Source organism: Heterodontus francisci, chromosome 17 (assembly GCF_036365525.1).
Source record: "Heterodontus francisci isolate sHetFra1 chromosome 17, sHetFra1.hap1, whole genome shotgun sequence".
Lineage (NCBI taxonomy): Eukaryota > Metazoa > Chordata > Chondrichthyes > Heterodontiformes > Heterodontidae > Heterodontus > Heterodontus francisci.
In genome coordinates this window covers 55,321,832-55,341,742 of record NC_090387.1, presented here as the reverse complement: position 1 = coordinate 55,341,742, position 19,911 = coordinate 55,321,832, and the positions used below count along the sequence as shown (strand labels likewise).

The 19,911-nt window shown below is 40.1% G+C and overlaps 1 protein-coding gene across 9 annotated transcripts in view; it reads right to left on the bottom strand.

Moving 5' to 3' along the window:
• chd9 (chromodomain helicase DNA binding protein 9) overlaps positions 1 to 19,911 on the bottom strand; it is a 287,584-nt gene that overhangs the window by 134,474 nt on the left and 133,199 nt on the right. For 8 of the 9 annotated variants that reach the window (XM_068049443.1, XM_068049450.1, XM_068049447.1 and 5 more), the window contains 5 exons: positions 15,428 to 15,771; positions 9,665 to 9,779; positions 8,394 to 8,543; positions 5,816 to 5,884; positions 805 to 860 (listed from right to left, as the gene is read on the bottom strand). In XM_068049443.1, the coding sequence (XP_067905544.1) occupies positions 805 to 860; positions 5,816 to 5,884; positions 8,394 to 8,543; positions 9,665 to 9,779; positions 15,428 to 15,771 (734 nt within the window). The remainder of the gene's footprint in view (positions 1 to 804; positions 861 to 5,815; positions 5,885 to 8,393; positions 8,544 to 9,664; positions 9,780 to 15,427; positions 15,772 to 19,911) is intronic. The other variant, XM_068049448.1, reaches the window with a different exon arrangement.

Genomic DNA, 19,911 nt, shown 5'->3' with positions numbered 1-19,911 from the left:
CAGGCTTGGAGGACCGAATGGCCTGTTCCTGTGCTGTACTGTTCTTTGTTTGCTCTTTGTAATCAACATTAGTTAAAAAATCTACATGGCTGAAATTTGGTAATTTGTCACATTAAAAATTTCAAATTCAAATTCCAGAGAATTCACAGTTCAGAGATAGCCAAAACAGAACTTTGCATCTTTATTATAGAATTACAATTATAATATGCCATCATCTGGATTAACAACCACAGCAAATCTGAAGCAGGCTATTTCAACATATTCATCTTTCAAAGTCTTCATCTTAAGAACATTAACTGTCATGGCAATAGTGAAGGAGCCAATAATAAGCAATCATGATATTTTCCATTACCCTCATTCACATTACTAAATCAATGCCAGACTGTTTACTTGCTGGTTGGACTTTGTTTTCCCCTTCAAAGGCTTTTCACACCCAATTTAAAGAATGGGTTGGAAGCTTGTTCATTTGCCACCACTAATTCCCTTCCATGAACCAGCTGCTGAGTAATCCAAGAATGTCCCAGGATGTCTGGGAATCCAGTTTGCCCTCCCAGTGGGAACCACTGGTCTTCATTTAACTTTCTGCAACCAGATTACCCCGTTTTTGTTTCTCAAACACATTTTGTAACATAAAATTCTGTGCAACCATTAGATGTAAACATACACAATTTTATACTTAGATTCATGTTAATTAGGTGACACATATGCAAACTTTATCACAAAATGTAATTAAAAACTAAGCAGATTAAATGTCCATTGCCTTTAGCACTGAAGTAGAAGTATAACATCTAAAACGTTACTTACTAGTTTTTGTATTTAACAAAGAACTCTTCAACATCAGCCATATGTCCGATGGCTACCTAAACAAAGAAGCCTTCTGATTAACATTACTTGTCAAATGTACATTATTAACAGATGAGACACATTTTGGAGGAAAAAATCAGATCAAATATCAGACCATTGTGAAAGAAGGTCCAACTGTTAAGTTTTAGAGCTGCACCAGATATTTCTCGTGTTCAGCAACAAAGGCCACTCTCATCAGTGAGCTCTTACTCTTTATGAACTGAAGTGCGACTTGATCCATGCAATTATCTAGTAATACAGTATTATCCAGCAGTCAAACACAAACCTTTGTTACTATTAGCTCAATAAATTGACACAAACTCTCGTGTTCTCAAAGTCTCTGAATAGCAGAAGAATAAACATTACCAGATAGAGAGATTGACAAGAAGCTATAAGTTAGCTTTATTAAAAGTAAAGAGCAGCAGAAAGTTAAGACATTAGATTATACTTCATTTCAGAACTTCTAAGTTATTGGGTACAAAATAAAAAATACTAACAGTCTGCAGCTTCTATCTCGATGGGGGTTCAGAAAAACTGGAGAGCTGTAGAAACCCGACAAAAAATTCCTTTCTGCCCATCAAGCTCTTCTATGGACACCAGAAGGACTATCTACAACTGAGACGCTCTGGGATTCCCTTAGTTCACAGAGACATCTAAGACCCTCAAATACATCTTGCAGACATAATGAAACTCAGCGTGAACCACACAACAGATGCTTTCTTTGGCCTCCTTGTCTTGAGAGACAACGGGTAAGCACCTAGAGGTGGGTCAGTGGTTTGTGGAGCAGCGCCTGGAGTGGCTATAAAGGCCAATTCTAGAGTGACAGACTCTTCCACAGGTGCTGCAGATAAAATTTGTTTGTCGGGGCTGTTACACAGTTGGCTCCCTCCTTGCACTTCTGTCTTTTTTCCTGCCAACTGCTAAGTCTCTTCGACTCGCCACTCTTTAGCCCCGCCTTTATGGCTGTCCGCCAGCTCTGGCGATCACTGGCAACTGACTCCCACGACTTGTGATCAATGTCACAGGACTTCATGTCGCATTTTCAGACGTCTTTAAAGCGGAGACATGGACGGCCAGTGGGTCTGATACCAGTGATGAGCTCACTGTACAATGTGTCTTTGGGGATCCTGCCATCTTCCATGCGGCTCACGTGGCCAAGCCATCTCAAGCGTCACTGGCTCAGTAGGGTGAATATGCTGGGGATGTTGGCTGCCTCGAGGACTTCTGCATTGATGAAACGGTCCTGCCACCTGATGCCAAGGATTCTCCGGAGGCAGCGAAGATGAAATGAATTGTGACCTCGCTCTTGGCTGACATATGTTGTACAGGCCTCGCTGCCGTAGAGCAACGTACCGAGGACACAGGCTTGAAACACTCGGACTTTTGTGTTCCATGTCAGTGCGCCATTTTCCCACACCCTCTTGGCCAGTCTGGACATAGCAGCGGACGCCTTTCCCATGCGCTTGTTGATTTCTGCATCGAGAGACATGTTACTGGTGATAGTTGAGCCTAGGTAGGTGAACTCTTGAACCACTTCCAGAGCGTGGTTGCCGATATTGGTGGATGGAGCATTTCTGACGTCCTGTCCCATGATGTTAGTTTTCTTGAGGCTGACGGTTAGGCCAAATTCGTTGCAGGTAGCTGCAATCCTATCGATGAGTCTCTACAGACACTCTTCTGTGTGGGATGTTAATGCGACAGCGTCAGCAAAGAGGAGCTCCCTGATGAGGACTTTCCGTCCTTTGGTCTTCGCTCTAAGACGGGCAAGGTTGAACAACCTGCCATCTGATCTTGTGTGGAGGAAAATTCCTTCTTCTGAAGACTTGAATGCATGTGAGCGCAGCAGGGAGAAGATGATCCCTGACAGTGTGGGTGCGAGAACACACCCCTGTTTCACGCCACTCAGGATAGGAAAGGGGTCTGATGAGGCACCGCTATGCTGAATTGTGCCTTTCATATTGTCATGGAATGAGGTGATGATACTTAGTAGCTTTGGTGGACATCCAATCTTTGCTAGTAGTCTGAAGAGACCACGTCTGCTAAAGAGGTCAAAGGCTTTGGTGAGATGGATGAATGCAACATAGAGGGGCATCTGTTGTTCGCAGCATTTCTTCTGTAGCTGGCGAAGGGAGAACAGCATGTCAATGGTGGATCTCTCTGCTCGAAAGCTGCACTGTGCCTCAGGGTAGACACGCTCAGCCAGCTTCTGCAGTCTGTTTAAAACGACTCAAGCGAAGACTTTCCCCACTACACTGAGCAGGGAGATTCCATGGTTGTTGCTGCAGTCACCTTGTTCTTATAGAGGTGATGATATTGGGATTGCGCATGTCCTGTGGTACTGCTCCCTCATCCCAGCACAGGCAAAGCAGTTCATGGAGTGCTGAGAGTGTAGCAGGCTTGGCACTCTTGATTATTTCAGAGGTAATGCTGTCCTTTCCAGGGCTTTTCCGCCGGCTAGAGAATCAATGGCATCACCGAGTTCCGATTTTGTTGGCTGTTCGTCCAGCTCATCTATGACTGGCAGAGACTGGGCTGTATAGAGGGCGGAATCAGTGACAACATTTTCCCTGGAGTACAGTTCTAGTTAGCTTCTATCTCAATGGGTTCAGAAAAACTGGAGAGCTGTAGAAACCTGACAAAAAAATTCCTTTCTGTCCATCAAGCTCTCCTACCAACACCTGATGGACTACCTACAACTGAGACGCTCTGCCACGCCCTTAGTTCTCACAGACATCCAAGATCATCAAATACATCTTGCAGACATAATGAAACTCAGCGTGAACCACACAACAGATGCTGGACACTAATTAATTAACAATCTAAATTCCTTTACCTCTACCTTGACTGACTAACGATGATAAAGCAAGCAGCTCAAAAAAGGTTGCAAGTTAACCAATTAGAACAGTTCCACATTTGGATCTATGGATAAATAGACTAGCTTAGCAAAATGTAAAGGCCTTAAGCTGAGTTAAGAGCACCTACCTCTGTTTCGAGAGAGATCAGTGTTTTCCATGGTACAGGAATAGAACAAGTATATAAAGTGAACACCAGAAAGAGTCTCTGTAATAACATTCTGTGTCTGTTATGGACTATAGACTCAAAGTGTATCACATATGCACCAAGGGTGAAATTAAAGCACGAGAATGATGTAACACAACAAAGAAACTAAATTACAACTTCCAAAAGCCTTCAAACCTCACATTCTGAACAACTTCACTCAGTCTCATGTTGCAGCAGTCCCCACTGCTTCTTCTTGGTCACAATCCCACAACTCTCCTCAGTCAAGTCTAACCCTCCTGCTACTCCCAACTCCATGTTCAGGACATCACCACTGACTCTCTGCTCTCTCCTTCTCAACCTCAAGCGCTGTTGTTTGCTCCTTTCCCACCCTTCTTTCTTTTAAGAACTACAGTGCTTTAATGATTTAATCTCAATTTATGATACTAAAATACAAATAGACAATTTGGAAACATACACAATGGGTTATTAAATACAAAAATAAACAGGTTGCTAATGCAAAGATAAATACAATTTTGTAGAAGTTGATATGTTTTAAAGTAATGAAAGAGATTACAAAAGAATGTTAATGCCCAACTATGAAAAGGAGTTCCATTGATGCTCATCCCATTGGTTCGTCCATGCAACCTCAGGTACTATCCACTCCAATCGTCACTAACATTGATTCTTTTTCCTTCCCCAGAAGTTATGACCTACTTCAGGAAAAATATTCAATTCGCCCTGATCTCCCCAAAACAAGCTCCTATGACATGGTCACTGGATATACCAAACTACCTTCTTGGAACCCATCCACAGAACTAAACTGGGCCAGAAAAGGATAATTTCTATTAACTGAGCTCATTACAAAGCTCAAAATCTTTATTTTATTCCTCATAGCCATATCTGCCAAAAACGTAGCCATCACCCTCTTGAAACTTGTAAGGTCACCCACTTCCACTCCATCTTGTGTATTTTATCCAGCACATTCACCATCCTATGCAATTCATTTTTTCCCCACACTCATCATGACCTTTCCCAATTTGGGATCATTTGCAAACTTGGAGAGCTTTGTCAGAGTTCCTCCCTCCATAGCATTAAAACAATACTCCCAGGGCAATCCTTACAATATCCTGCAAGTTACTTCTTTCCATATGGATGCTGATGCTTTAACCATTAGCTTCTGTATCCTCTGAATAAATCAGCTATCTGCTTCATAAGTTTCCCTCCTTTAATAATGAATTGAGGATTGCAAACCATATATTTAAGAAGGAAATTTTTTTAATAAACCAATATGGAGAGCAGACAAATTACAAATTATTGGGAGTTAATATAGAGTACTTTTAATGTTCTGTTTATTATTTCAAAATTGGGTTCAAGATTTTATCTGGAAGCAACACTGCAGGAGATTAACTAGCCATGTAAATATTTTATAAACTACCACGCTTAAAAGCTTCAAACATTATAAATAATTTATTTAAAATTATTTTGACGACTCTGGTGTGACTGCTGACTATGAATTAATGCACCTATAGAAACTCTATAGATAGATGGCAACAGAATAAGTACTGAGGCTATAATTTACAATCCATAAGGCAGTAATTTTATCCAGTTGCAGGGAACAGGCAGAGGACTTTAGATCAAGCAGCAATTCACTTGCCTGTGATCAGAACACTTTGGGCTGCTGATTATCCAAATGTTGGATCTCCAGATGTAGTAGGGTTAGGAAAACTCAGAAATTAAGATCAGGATCATTTCAATGACAAATACTAAGTTTGGATGATCCTCGTCATCTTGTGCAGTTAAAGCAACCACCGCACCCCCCCCCCCCCCACGACTGCTTAACAAAATGAGCTTTAACTTTCAAGGCAAATCTAAAAGCTTTGGAATTATTACATTTAAGAAAAAAAGAACACTTTTTTGCAAAATAAACCAGGTAGATAAAAATGAGTTATTTCCATGTTGGAAAGCTTCTCACCTCTTTTTTCACTAGTCTTGAAGCCATAACTTTGTCTACAATTGCAGCATCTTCTTCACTAGGGTTTTCCTAGGGAAGAGATGACAATTTTTAACAATATCTTACAAACAAGACATTTTACATCTCCGACAATTAAATGGCTTCAGAAATAATGTACCAACATAAATATATGGCAATAAATTTTACAAAAAAGTTAATTTGAACAAGTAAGGCTTTTGATACAGTGCTGCACAACAGACTTGTGAGCAAAATTATAGCTCATGGAATAAAAGGGACAGTAGTAACATGGATACAAAATTGGCTGAGTGACAGGAAACAGCGAGGAGCGGTTAATGAATGTTCTTCGGGCTGGAGATAGGCTTGTAGTGGAGTTTCCCAGGGGTCAGTGTTGGGACCCTTGCTCTTCCTGATATACATTAATGACCTAGACCTTGGTGTACAGGGCACAATTTCAAAATTTGGGGATGATACGAAACTTGGAACAATTGTGAACTGTGAAGAGGGTAGTGTAAAGGACAGACAAGTTGGTGGAAAGGGTGGACAAGTGGCAGATGAAGTTCAATGCAGAGAAATGTGGTCATTCATTTGGTAGGAAGAACATGGAGAGACACCATAACATAAAGGGTACAACTCTGAATAGGGTGCAAGAGCAGAGGGACCTGGGGGTATATGTGCATAAGTCATTGAAAGTGGCAGGAGGAGCGATGAGGAAAAGTTTTTTCACCCAAAGGATGGTGGAGGGTCTGGAACTCACTGCCTGTAAGGGTAGTAGAGGCAGAAATCCTCAACTCATTTAAAAGGTGTCCAGTTATGCACCTCAAGTACTGTAACCTGCAGGGCTATGGACCAAATGCTGGAAAGTGGGATTAGGCTGGGTAATTCGTTTTTTGGCTGGCGCTGGCACGATGGGCCAAGTGGCCTCTTCCTGTGCCGTAAACTTTCTATGATTCTATGACAGGCTGAGAGAGAGGCATAGAGTACAAGAGCAAGGAGGTTATGTTAAACTTGTATAAGACACTAGTTCCGCCTCAGCTGGAGTACTGTGTCCAGTTCTGGGTGCCGCGCTTTAGGAAAGATGTGAAGGCATTGGAGTGTGAAGGCATTGGAGTCGCCAGAGCTGGCGGACAGCCATAAAGACAGGGCTAAATTGTGGCGAGTCGAAGAGACTTAGTAGTTGGCAGGAAAAAAGACAGAGGCGCAAGGGGAGAGCCAACTGTGCAACAGCCCCAACAAACAAATTTCTCTGCAGCACCTGTGGAAGAGCCTGTCACTCCAGAATTGGCCTGTATAGCCACTCCAGGCGCTGCTTCACAAACCACTGACCACCTCCAGGCGCGTATCCATTGTCTCTCGAGATAAGGAGGCCCAAAAGAAAGAAAAGAAAAAAGAAGAAGGAGTGTGTACAGAAGAGATTCATGAGAATGGTTCCAGGAATGAGGAACTTCAGGTATGAAAACAGATTGGAGAAGTTGCAATTGTTTTCCTCGAAGAGAAGGCTGAGAGGAGATTTGACAGAGGTATTCAAAATCATGAGGGGTCTGGACAAAGTGGATTGGGAAAAACTGTTCCCACTCATGAAAGGATCAAGAATGAGAGGACACAGATTTAAAATGATTGGCAAATGAAGCAAAAGCTACATGAGGAAAAGGTTTTTCACGCAGCAAGTGGTTTGGACCTAGAATGCATTGCCTGAGAGTGGTGGAGGCAGGTTCAATCGAGGCATTCAAAAGGCAATTAGACTGTTATCTGAAAGAATGTGCAGGGTTACGGGAAGGTGGCAGGGGAATGGCATTAGGTGAATTGCTCATTTGGAGAGCCGGTGCAGATGCAATGGGCTGAATGACCTCCTTCTGCGCTGTAACAATTCTGTGATAATAAAATATAATTTTGGGTTCAATAAGAATTTTAGATTTCATTGCTCCTTGATTTGGCTAATTCACATTATGTTGTTAACTGATATACTGACATTGTTATAATTGCACTTAATCTTTACCATACATTCAGACATTTCCATTCAGAGCAAAAACAAAAAGGGAGAAAAAGATTTCACTCCAACATATGTTTGTGTCAGAGAAATTTAAGAAACTTGTATGATAGGCAATGCTACAAAACAACTGTCACAGTTTGTGTGACTGCTGCTGAAATACAGTAGATATTTGATTGCATCACTGTCTGAAAGGAAATGCAAACATTTGCACCTGAACAATACACGAAAAAGGACAATTGGGAATCAAGGCAAATTTGACAATACAAAATATTTGACTTTTCTGAAAATCTAACAATAAGGAAGAGAATGGAAAAAAAAAAGTCCTATAAGTGGAAGCCACTATATTGTAGCGTGCAAACAGTACTTTCCCCAGATATTAGAGAAGAACACTGGATATTCCAATCAACTTGCTCTGAATATTAAGGATAATCGTCAAACCTTAATAATGCACGCTTTAATAAAATGTTTTACACTGAACGTGGAAGGTAAATTATTCTAACAGCTGGAAATATTTATCTAACTTATTTTAGTGGTTTTCACAACTCCTCAGTCGTTAAGATTATGCTACAATTGGTGAAAATGGCCTCTCACCACAAACAGCTGCACAGGTTGCTCAGCAGGTAGAACAGCACCAGCCCTGGCTTTCCCTTTCGCAGTTAACCCATCATCATCATCTGAAATCTTCATCACAGTGTCTTCGTTATATTTCTTTCTTTTTACTTGTCTGTTCGATCGCCTCTTCTGCAAAATTAATTATCTTAAAATTACTATTACACTTTTTTTCCATATATACACACAGATAATAATCAACACATTAAGGTGAATACATCACAATTAAAATTAAGCATTTTGATGCTGTTACATTTATGGCGGGCAGCCATAAAGGCAGGGCTCAAGTGTGGCGAGTCGAAGAGACTTAGCAGTTGGCAGGAAAAAAGACAAAAGCGCAAGGGGAGAGCCAACTGTGTAACAGCCCCAACAAGCACATTTTTCTGCAGCACCTGTGGAAGAGCCTGTCACTCTAGAATTGACATTTATAGCCACTCCAGGCGCTGCTCCACACACCACTGACCACCTCCAGGCGCTTACCCATTGTCTCTCGAGATAAGGAGGCCAAAGAAGAAGACATTTATAAAAAAAAAGATTTGTTTTAGAGATAATGATGGTCTATTTGGAAGTGTACCACAGTCTTGTATTTATCAATGCTCACTTTAAAACCAAACAAAAAAATAATTTATCTTCACTGTCTAATTCGGTTGACAACAATCACCTGACTGGGAAGTTACTGAGTCCAGCAGCATGGGAGCCAAACTAACATTATCAGATACAGTATTTAATACACTATACATTAACAATATTGTAATTTCAAGATGTCTCATCATCCCATGCCAATTTTGTTTTTTTTGGGGAAAATCAAGGATTAATCACAGCAAGAACAAAAGATGTAAAAATCATGAAAACAGAACAAGCTTATTTTATTTTGCTATTTTTTGTTATCCCTTCCCCTCTTTTGCTTAACTTTCTCCTTTACTTACTCTACACACACAATCGCTGCTTTACTCCAGTCCATGTTCTCCCTCTGTCTCTCTCCTCTACCACATCTGCTCCTCCACTCCCTCAACGCTGTCCTCCAACCTCTTATTTTCTCACTTTGTGCCTTTCATCTAGCCTGTTCCCCTTCACTTTCTCCCCAAATCTACCTTCTATTCAAGCGCCTCTTCATCACTCTCATACCACTTCCTCCTCCCCTCTTTTCACTTATGACGATTGCCTCCCCACCATGCTCCGCACCTCTTGTCCATTTTATTAAGTATCTCAATGAGTAGTTTTTGTCCCTGAAGCTTTGACTGCTAAAATCTTACTTGACATCCAGAGATGGGTTCTTTCTTTATTGATGGTGTGGGAATCTGTTCTGTATCCGACCCCTCTTCTGATGAATCATTCTTCCTTTTTTTTCCCAATGTGATTATGATTTTGCTGTTGAATCAATTTTCAATAAATTAGGATCAACTACCACATGTAACTACAATACCCGTACTGGGTTAATTTACTAATGCAAAAGATGAAAATATCAAATTGTGTACAATACTTGCTTATCTTTGGGAAGGAAGGAAGGGGAATACGTGATTTATTCATGTGTTCACCAAAAGAGAGATATCAATGCTGGGGAATGGGACACTTTTTGATCCATGCACAATGTATGTAAACTGCAAAAGTGCCCCACTCCCAAGTACTGGTATCGCCAAGTCAGGTGCAGAGCTTGTACTGTGAAACATCACAAAGCACTTTGCCCCAATACACTATTACGTTGGTCCATTGATCACAGCAGTCATCTCTTGTGGTCTGAAATACTGCCAATTAACATTAAATAGTTTTGTGCCATGGATTTATTTCCATCAAGAACAGCGCTGATAGCTCAAAGTAGTTTCATTTGGAATCAGTGCAACTGTTCACTGGTATCAGACCCAACTTACAGGAATATTCACAACAATGGCACTCTTTAGTTTAGTTTAGAGATACAGCACTGAAACAGGCCCTTCGGCCCACCGAGTCCGTGCTGACCATCAACCACCCATATTATACTAATCCTACACTAATTCCATATTCCTACCACATCCCCACCTGTCCCTATATTTCCCTACAACCTACCTATACTAGGGGCAATTTATAATGGCCAATTAACCTATCAACCAGCAAGTCTTTGGCATGTGGGAGGAAACCGGAGCACCCGGAGGAAACCCACGCAGACACAGGGAGAACTTGCAAACTCCACACAGGCAGTACCCAGAATTGAACCCGGGTCGCTCGAGCTGTGAGGCTGCGGTGCTAGCCTCTGCGCCGCCCTCTTGGCTGCTGTCATACTTAAGCACGATCAAATGTTGTGTTTAAGGCAAGAGGAGAGGATCGAAACTAACCTTGGATGGTAGTGTAATACAGGCAACAGCGCATTAGTGAGTTTTATTTTCTGCCCGATTTATTTTCCATTGGATACTGCCCAAAACAAATTTCTACTCTGATGTCTTCCATTCGTTTTTTTTTTTCCAGCCATTTTCCTTCCCAGCTCACGCTAAAAGTTTAACTAATTGTTGGCAGCCTCCCATACCTCACCCAAGTGGCGATTAGATGAGAGAGTACCTAGCCATCAAGTGGTGGCTAATTAAGGATAATCACAGCTGAGCCCGATATTCTGTCCACACACAGACACACACGCACGTACACACATGTCCAGGAGGGCTGGTGGCTAGCGATCAAGTGGAACAACTGGCCAATTTTATTCATCTTAGCCAGATTATGATCAAATAACTCAGTACAGACCAGAGATTGAATCTGGGACCTTAAGCTGCTTCCCTTACATATTAGACAGATACACGCAATGTCCTTGGGCTTTGCCTAAACAGTTAACTTTTTTCTGCAGTGATGACTGTGACACTTGCTCTCCATCTCACTCCAGTCAATTAAAATTTTTGTCACCAAAAAACATCGTGCCCAGATTGGTTTAGCGACAGCAAAAACCCAAATGCAATAAGAGCTTAGTGTCACTGAACAAGTTCCAGGAAGATGTACCACAACATTTTATGGCATTTTGAAGAGAAGCTGGGCATAGGCTAATAGTGCAATACTGACGAATAGGCCAGATGGATTAACATTTATCAATGTAAACTCTGTGGTTTTCCAATTTTTGGTTTGCTGCAGTGTTATAAAGATAAGTCAAAATTTTTATGTTTGTTAAAATTTTAAAAGATGAACCCAGATACACAGAAACTTTGATTGTGACGCAAGATCATAGGGTGACTAAACTGAAAAAAAAATATGCCATCAATTTTAAATGTATAATGTAGTGAATATTATTTACTATGTGCCCATCACAATACTGTTAAATGTAAACAAATGGTATAATGGATACTCAAAATAAAACTGTTCACCTAGTGAACATAACTGAACTTGTTTAGCACTTCAAATGTTTTGCAAAGTCCAAGCTTTTTATTTGAAAACATACATGGTTAATAGTGTAACACTGAGCAATAGGCCAGGTTGATTAGCATATATCAATGTAAACTCTGTGGTCTAATTCTGATCTGCGGTCACCCTAATACTGGCACATCGTACAAGACCACCTGAAAGAGGCAGCCTCACACTGTTTCTCTCTGGCTCCAGGGTTAACAGCAACCGGTGCAAAGCAAACACTTTAAAAGTTCACAAACTGTTGAGGAACTTTATAAACTGGATTTTTAAGTTTAGTTAAGCTGTAAGCAAGCCGCCCCATTGTCAGTTTACAATTTCAACGGGAATTTAGACACACAGCTCAGTTTTCCCTGGCAAGTAAACAGAAATAAACAAATAATGGGGTCTATTTTAACGTTTGGGTGGCCGAATGGCAAAGTGATAAAACTGGGGCGAAGTATGATGCAAATACTTTTAGGGAATTGATTTTTTTTTGTGGTGGACAGTCTCCCAAATTTAAGGACAGACTGGATGTTGCGTAGACAGTAACAGTGAGGCTAACAGCTCTCGCCATTATTGAGTAAATCAGACAGCAATTTCCAGAGTTTGAACCTGTGCAGTTAAATGCAGAAAGTAAGAAGTTGCTGTACGTGTTACCCTGCTCCTCCACAGGCAGCACTACAGCAGTACCTCACTAACAGACTGGCTCATCTCGGGGTCAAATGCATTATTACTGTTTGTGCTTGTTCACTACATACCCCTCAACATAAGATGAAACTACTCACAAACGTATCTATAAATTTAATACTGGCATACATGATTCAAGTAACACAAAAGCAAAATACTGCGGATGCTAGAAATCTGAAATAAAAACAGAAAGTGCTGGAAATAGTCTTTCACCACACCGTTAGCACTCTCTTTGCCTTTGTCCCATGACATCTTTGTCATTTAATCTCTCCTGCCCTCTGCCCTATCACACATCTTTCCCACCCCACCCCCCAAAACCCCTACTTCACTAGAAATTACATTTCTAACCTCTGCCAGTTCTGGATGAAAGGTCACTGACCTGAAACATTAACTCTGCTTCTCTCTCCACAGATGCTGCGGAATATTTTCAGCACAGAAAAGTCCTGATTCAAGCTTAAAAGATTTCCTGTTTCTCCCCGCCCCACTCCACGCCCCTGATTCTTAGCACACAAAATATATTCCCCTTCGGGAAATTTCATCTAGTGACAGCAGCATATATTTTAGACATACTATACAGAAGTAGTGTTTTTTTCCCCATTCAAGGAGTATTACTGAAAAAAAAAGGAAAATATCATGGCCATTACATTAAACAGTCATTTATAAAAACCTTTATCCAAGAACAAATTTTCTAAGTGAATCAGATTTCAAACAGTTTAAGAAAGCGATCAATTCTGAATTATTAGTAAAAAAGTGCATTGTGCTACACTGAGGATTATTCTCAAGTATTTAACAGCTGAAAACTGTTAAAACTAAGCCTGCGAGCAAAACCAGGGGAGATTATTCATTACTTTGAAGCTGGTCATCATATTGGGGTTTTTTGGAAGTCTTTAGTATATATATCAATTATATTTCGGGTACATTTTGGCGCTTAAAGTTAAGAATGTCAATACTGAGGAACAGAATGCTTTCCACTTTGACACTAGGATCAAACATTCCAACATCAAGTACAATATTGCCAATGGCAAAGCAAACCTCACCCTGCTCCGCCAAAACAATGTACCTTAACCACATCATAAGCCCTTCTCCCTACCACACCAATGTGATGTTTTCCACATTAGCTGCTCTGGTGGCTAGTTCTGTGCTGTAGATTTACATCCACAAGGAAACTGTGACAGACAAATCAGCTTTTCTTAATTCTTAAAGCAGCCAGAACACTTCTTAATATCAAACTGAAGTTGTAAGACAGGATCCAAGGTGAAAAGACAAAGCAGTAGATTTCATCTTTAGCACCTGGAGCGAGCATAAAAAGCAACATTGTATAGCGTGAGTTCCATGTCCTAAATACAGGCCGCCACATTTTCCTTCCATTAACTTAAAACAGAAAATGAGCAGGCTCCAGGATTAGCAGGTGAAACTTCTGCCTAATTTGCCCACTCTGCTCCTCCCCAGTTGGAAAAGACAAAAATTTATCCAAAATGTTAAACCCTGCACTGTCCTTTCTCCCACCACCATCATTCTTTCTTTCAAGTAACATTTTACTTAACATTAAGGGACTGCACATTTATACAACGAACTGTTTTTTGCTCCAGCATTCGGAAGAACTGGAAGGCAACAGAGGTGCATCGAACAATATCCAATCTGGGAGACTGGCCAAATAATACTCATTACAAATTTGTTTCAACACACCAATACTGTCCTACAGGAAATCTTACAACACTAAATCCTGGCTCAGGATAATACCACCACATGTGAAGAAATTACCGACATGACTGTCTTTGACCCATCCTTGCTTCCATTTCTTTTGGTCTAACAGCACCATTCAGCTGATCCAACATCATTTGATTCCCAAAATAAATCACTTTTTGGTTTACTCGTATATTCAGCAGCATTACATGCTTCCTCATTCGTTTAGTTTAGGTCATTCATTTTGGGGCATTACACTTTAGGAAAGATGGCAAGGCCTCGGAGAGAGTGCAGAGGAGGTTTAATACAATGGCATGAGAGATGCAGGACTTAACTTACATGTGTGAGATTAGCAAAGCAGGGAGTGTTCTCCTTAAAACATAGGACGTTAAGGGGAAATTTAATAGAACTGTTCAAAATCATGAAAGGTAAATAAGGAGAAACTGTTTCCAGTGGCAGAATGGTTTGTAACTAGAGGACACGGATTTAAAGTAACTGTCAAAACAACCAGAGGCAAAAATGAGGAGAAATTTATTTTACAGTGAGCAATTATGATCTGGAATGCACTACCTGAAAGGATTGTGCGTGAAATGAGTTTGGCCTTTCTCACATTGTTTCCTAGCGAACGTAAATTTTATCGCACAGAAGTAGTCACAACAGCAGCTAGTGTGGGAAACCTCACATTGTTGTGGCAGGGAGAAGAAGATCTTCTGATGCAGCTGAGATACATTGTTTTGACCAAGGTGAGTTTGCTTTGACATTGGCAATATTGTACTTGACCTTGGAATGTCTGATCCAGTGCGTCAAAGTCAGAAAGCATTCTGTTCCTTGCTATTGATGCACTTAACTTTGATAAGTGACAAAATTTACCTGAAACTGAAGCAGAATCAGTAACAACTTTCAGAATGGAATTGGGTAAATCTTTGTAGGTGAAACATTTGCAGGGCTATGGGGAAACAGCAGGAGAATGGGAATAATTGGACACTTTCAAAAGAACGGCACAGACACAATGGGCCGAATGGCCTCCTTATATGCTGTATCATTTTATGATTCTACATAGTTCTATATAAGCTACTTGGAAGCAGTGGTTGAACATTTGCGCTTGAAAATCCTTCATTATTTTAAGCAGCCAATATTTTAAGTGAATTTCACCAATTCTATTTTGTAATATTCAGAGGTAAAATTTCAAAATATTTACACACATTGACAGAAATTGTCTAACTAAGAGGTAACGTTTAAATACATGCACCTAATCCAATCAATTTGCAAGAAAAATTTAGGTTTGTATATTTGAGAGATGCTGGCTAACTTACCTTATTTTTGTTCTATCCTTTGACTTAGAACATAAACTAGTTCTAGTTTTCTTTGTCTCTTTATCCTTTTGTTTTGTTTTGCACTTGCTGGATTTCCTTTCTTCCTTTCGAGCAGATCCGGCAGACAAACAGGTTGGGTTTACCACTCGGGGAATATTTTGCTCCCCACGTGCCTTTGCCTTAGCTATTGCTTCCGATATAATGCGATTAGCTTTCTCCTGCTTGTTCTGCATTTCTTTCTTTTTCAGCTGTTTGTTTCCAGTCATCAGCTGTGCATTTTGTAATTTGACAATTTGTGTTGTTTGTGGACAGGAGACATCAACAGTGGTCTGAGAGGAAGGAGGCTGAAACAAAGTTCGTACAAGTTAGTCATACCTACATCAAGAAAAACTATTACTAAGATATAGTATACATACTTAGGCACAATTTAAATTGAGATTGGAAAAAGCATGCGGAAAGAAAAAAATATACAGATTGCAAAAATAACACTGTCTACCATTATTTTCTTCACTATACAATTTCTTTGCTTTTTGGTCAAACAGTTTTAACCCTTTCCCCGCTTGCGAGATCTAGGAGGATGAGGAGTCAAATGCATATTTATCGCGTAAGAACGACGGAACACCAAAACTTTTCATTTGATAATGATCAATTTTATATACAATTGGAGAGAAGAATTTACAAAATACATTGTGCCCAAAGACAGATAAATACATTATGACTATTGCTACTCAAGCACATCGATACACATTACTTAAATTTGTTAGAGTATTCATATATAGACTACAGTATAGCGGAAGGCCATGCATTGCCATATTGTAAGTAGCATTTTTCCACAGAATATGGTGCATATTCCAGATTGCATGCTAAAAATTACATAGTGCCTGCACATAAACACAATGGAGGCCTTTATCCCCCTCCCCATTATTGTTGCTTTTTTCCACTTTTTTATTTAACCAAATAGGGTGGGATGGTGTAAGCGACTTACGCCATGACTCCCATCAATGCTGTTCCATGATCGGCTGACAGGTGGTGTACTGGGGCAAGAAGTTTCCAGCAGTTTTCCTACTCCTGAGCTGGAGTAGGAGTCTGACAAACTCATCACTAACAGGAGGTCAGGTCAAGGAATATTTGAGGATGGAATTCAAACTGGGCCATTCTGAAATGCACTACTGTTTGAGTCTCTGTCAATCGATTCATAGAAGTGACCACCACATCCAAAATTACTGTCCAAAAAATGAGTGAATCCCAAGTAAATATAGAAAGTTATTGTGGCTTTTACTAATTTGACACCTTTGACCTGTTCTAACTACAGAATGCCAATTCAGTGAAAAAATAAATCGAATTTATACCGTTTTTTTGAAAAAATGTTGGTCATTACGTGCAATGTCATGAGGGAAGATTTCCTCGATTTGCTACTTGCAGTGAAATCAATGATGAGTGCTTTATGCATTTTACTAAAGAGGAAATTTTCCCCAATGTAGCAAACATGATTCTAAACACTTACTACACTACATGGTAGTTAAAACTCAGTGCCATTTAAATTGGCTACACTCTGGATTAGGCTGCTACAAAAATTCAAAAACAGGCCAGTTTATTCTTTTCAGCTCTCAGATTTTCTCAGGAGACCATTACAGGTATACAGCACAACTAAACAACCTGTCAATTCTGCACGCACAATTACAGCAAAAACACCAAGAAGATTAAGAAATAAAGATGAAATAGATGTAACTGCTCAGTATATTTCTGCAACAGGCCTATACGCAATGATTTCCCAATGTACATCTAAATTCGCAGAACAAAAGATCTAAAACTACAACTGAATAAATGACCAATGCCCTTTAGTTCTGCAATATTTTTATATCCGTTTTAATACAAACCAAGATACTAGCCTTAAAACCGCCAGCATTCTAACATGCTGTACAGTACATGCAACTGTAGAAAAGCTAAATAGAACCTATTTTTAAATGATGTATGTGGTTAGTCTCCCAGTATACCGAATATTTTTTATTCACTATTTGTCAGTAAACACAAAGCAATGGCTTTATTCACCACTATAAACAAGCAAGCTGTTTATTCCTACTGTACCGATTTTGAAATATGTTAATGAGACCACGATTGCCCACTCTTTTCCAGGAATCTGAACAGCTTCCCGTTTAAATACAGCACTAAGTTACATCTTAGCATGTCTGTTTCTCACCCATAAATGAGCTGCTGACTACAGCAAAGTAAATTGCCACCAGGCATTTCCAAACAGATTTTCAGGCTAATGCCAGTGCACTCCACTGGATAATATTTCTGCACATGCTTCATCAGCCTAACAGCAGCGCTGCAGCACTGGTAGGCAGAGGCAATGATACAGCTCCTCTGAAACATTGTGAACAAATGCCACCTTTAGGCCTAAGCTAACAAATAACACAAGGCTAAAAGAAAGCTGCAACAGCTAAGATGGCGGTGCATTGCGACTCAGTCACCAGCCAGTAGAAAAGAAGGTTATGCAATCCCATTAGCCTTTAGTCCAAACCCCTCCTCCCACTTATTCAGTCTTTCACTTACCCTTCCTCTAGACCTCCTCACAGAAGCCATTTTGTCATTCAACAAAGGCTAGCCCTCCGCTTTTTCACCTCCGGCTCTGCTCATGAGGAAAGCATTGAATGATAACTGCTAAATGGCCTATTTAGTGTGCTGCACTGAAGATGCACGCTTCTCTTCACAAAAACACATTATGATTTTTATCAACGTCCGACCTCTCTGTGAATCAATACTGCCAAACACATTATCACTGCACATCCAGTCAAGGTACTACGGCACACAATCCTGTTTGCATACGAGAACTTCTGAATGTCTAATTAAATAGAGGCTTGTAAATCTCGTCTCCAATAAAGCTAAGTAAAATTATGCACCAAAGCATGAATAGAAATGTCGTTCAATAACGGTCGAGACTCTGCTCACTTGGACCAGCAGATGGTGCTGCCCATTGTTACTCTGTTCGGTTTAATGTAAACCAACACCACCCCCCCCCCCCCCCACCCCACCCCCCCAGGATTGCTTTCATCTGCATCTCTGGCTCACTCCTTTTTTATCATAATGACTAAATCCTTTTTCTGTAAGCATATACCTGCTCTGATTTTTATGGCGACTATACATAGATAAGAAAATTTTACACATTTGAGAAAAATAAAATTTGGAAGGGATAATAGCAAAGATTTTACAATAGCTAACCCACAGAACAGGAGAAACAAAAATTAATTGCAATCTTTTCAGTGTTATTTTCGAGCCCATTTAAATTTAGACAACAGACTGGCAGAAATCCTTATTTCACTTGTATGAAAACATCGTAATTTTAAATTTTTGGCCTGGGAAATGACATGTTAATTGCTGATTTTGTAATGATGTATTCATTAAGTATAATAGATGTCACAGGATATTGTTTAACATTTCAACCTTATTTAATTGCTTTTGGTGCTCAGTTATTTTAGTTCCAAGCTGATCTTGTTGAACATCAGCCCTATCTGTAATAAAGGACAACTGGCAAACAGTGACAATGTCACAGATTTTTAAAATATTTTTAGTAAAATCAGTAATAATTTAGAGAATTACAAACAAACTTCAGAGAGGTTACACCTATTTATTATTTTTAATATGTGGTGAGGTGTAGTTTAGTTATTTAGATTTGCAAGCCAGAACTCGTTGGTAGTCTCAATCTACAATATACACAGCACAAAAGTCTCAAGTTCAAAGTCCGGTCTGCAGTGAGTTAACTGTTCCAAGCTGGGTGTTACAATTGGCCAGGTTAGGAATTGGAGGGAGGGGAAGAAAGGGATACTATCCTCACACCTTATGTGGCCACAGAGATCCCCTAAATGGAAGTGAGTGTATGTAAACACTGGCAGACATAGGTCAAGATCAGGTCAGCTGTGACAACCTCCACCAGACGACTTCCGGTATTCACTGTCAAGGTTAACCCGTGAGCTATGGTCACAAGTAGGAGGCACCTGAGGGCGAGTCTGGCGTATGGAACTGTATCACAGCAAGATAGTTGGCATCTCCTGGAGGAGAGGGAGTGCCAAAAAATTGAAGAGCAAGAAAGTCCGTGCATAATTTTAAAAGGTTCAAATCATTAAATAAACTGAACAAAGTACAATACCCAGGTTATGTGAAGAGGAAAAAAAAGGTTCATGGGAGGAGAGACAGAGTCCTAAGCCAGCGACAAAGGTAATCAGAACCAAATCAAGCCTTTCTACTATCTGGCTACAGTTCACACAAACTTCCTACAAATAAATCATTTGAATCAACATACAATTCTCATAAAACACGACACCCAGATCATTGTGGCAACAGGACAAACAAAAATCAAGATGCTATCATAGCATTAACTGTTCAAGCCTGTACTGTTCGCACAACACAAGACTCAACTACAAGTGACTCAAGGTAAACAATTTTCAGAATATCGCTGATACAGACCATCAGCCAGCACTGTTTGCAAA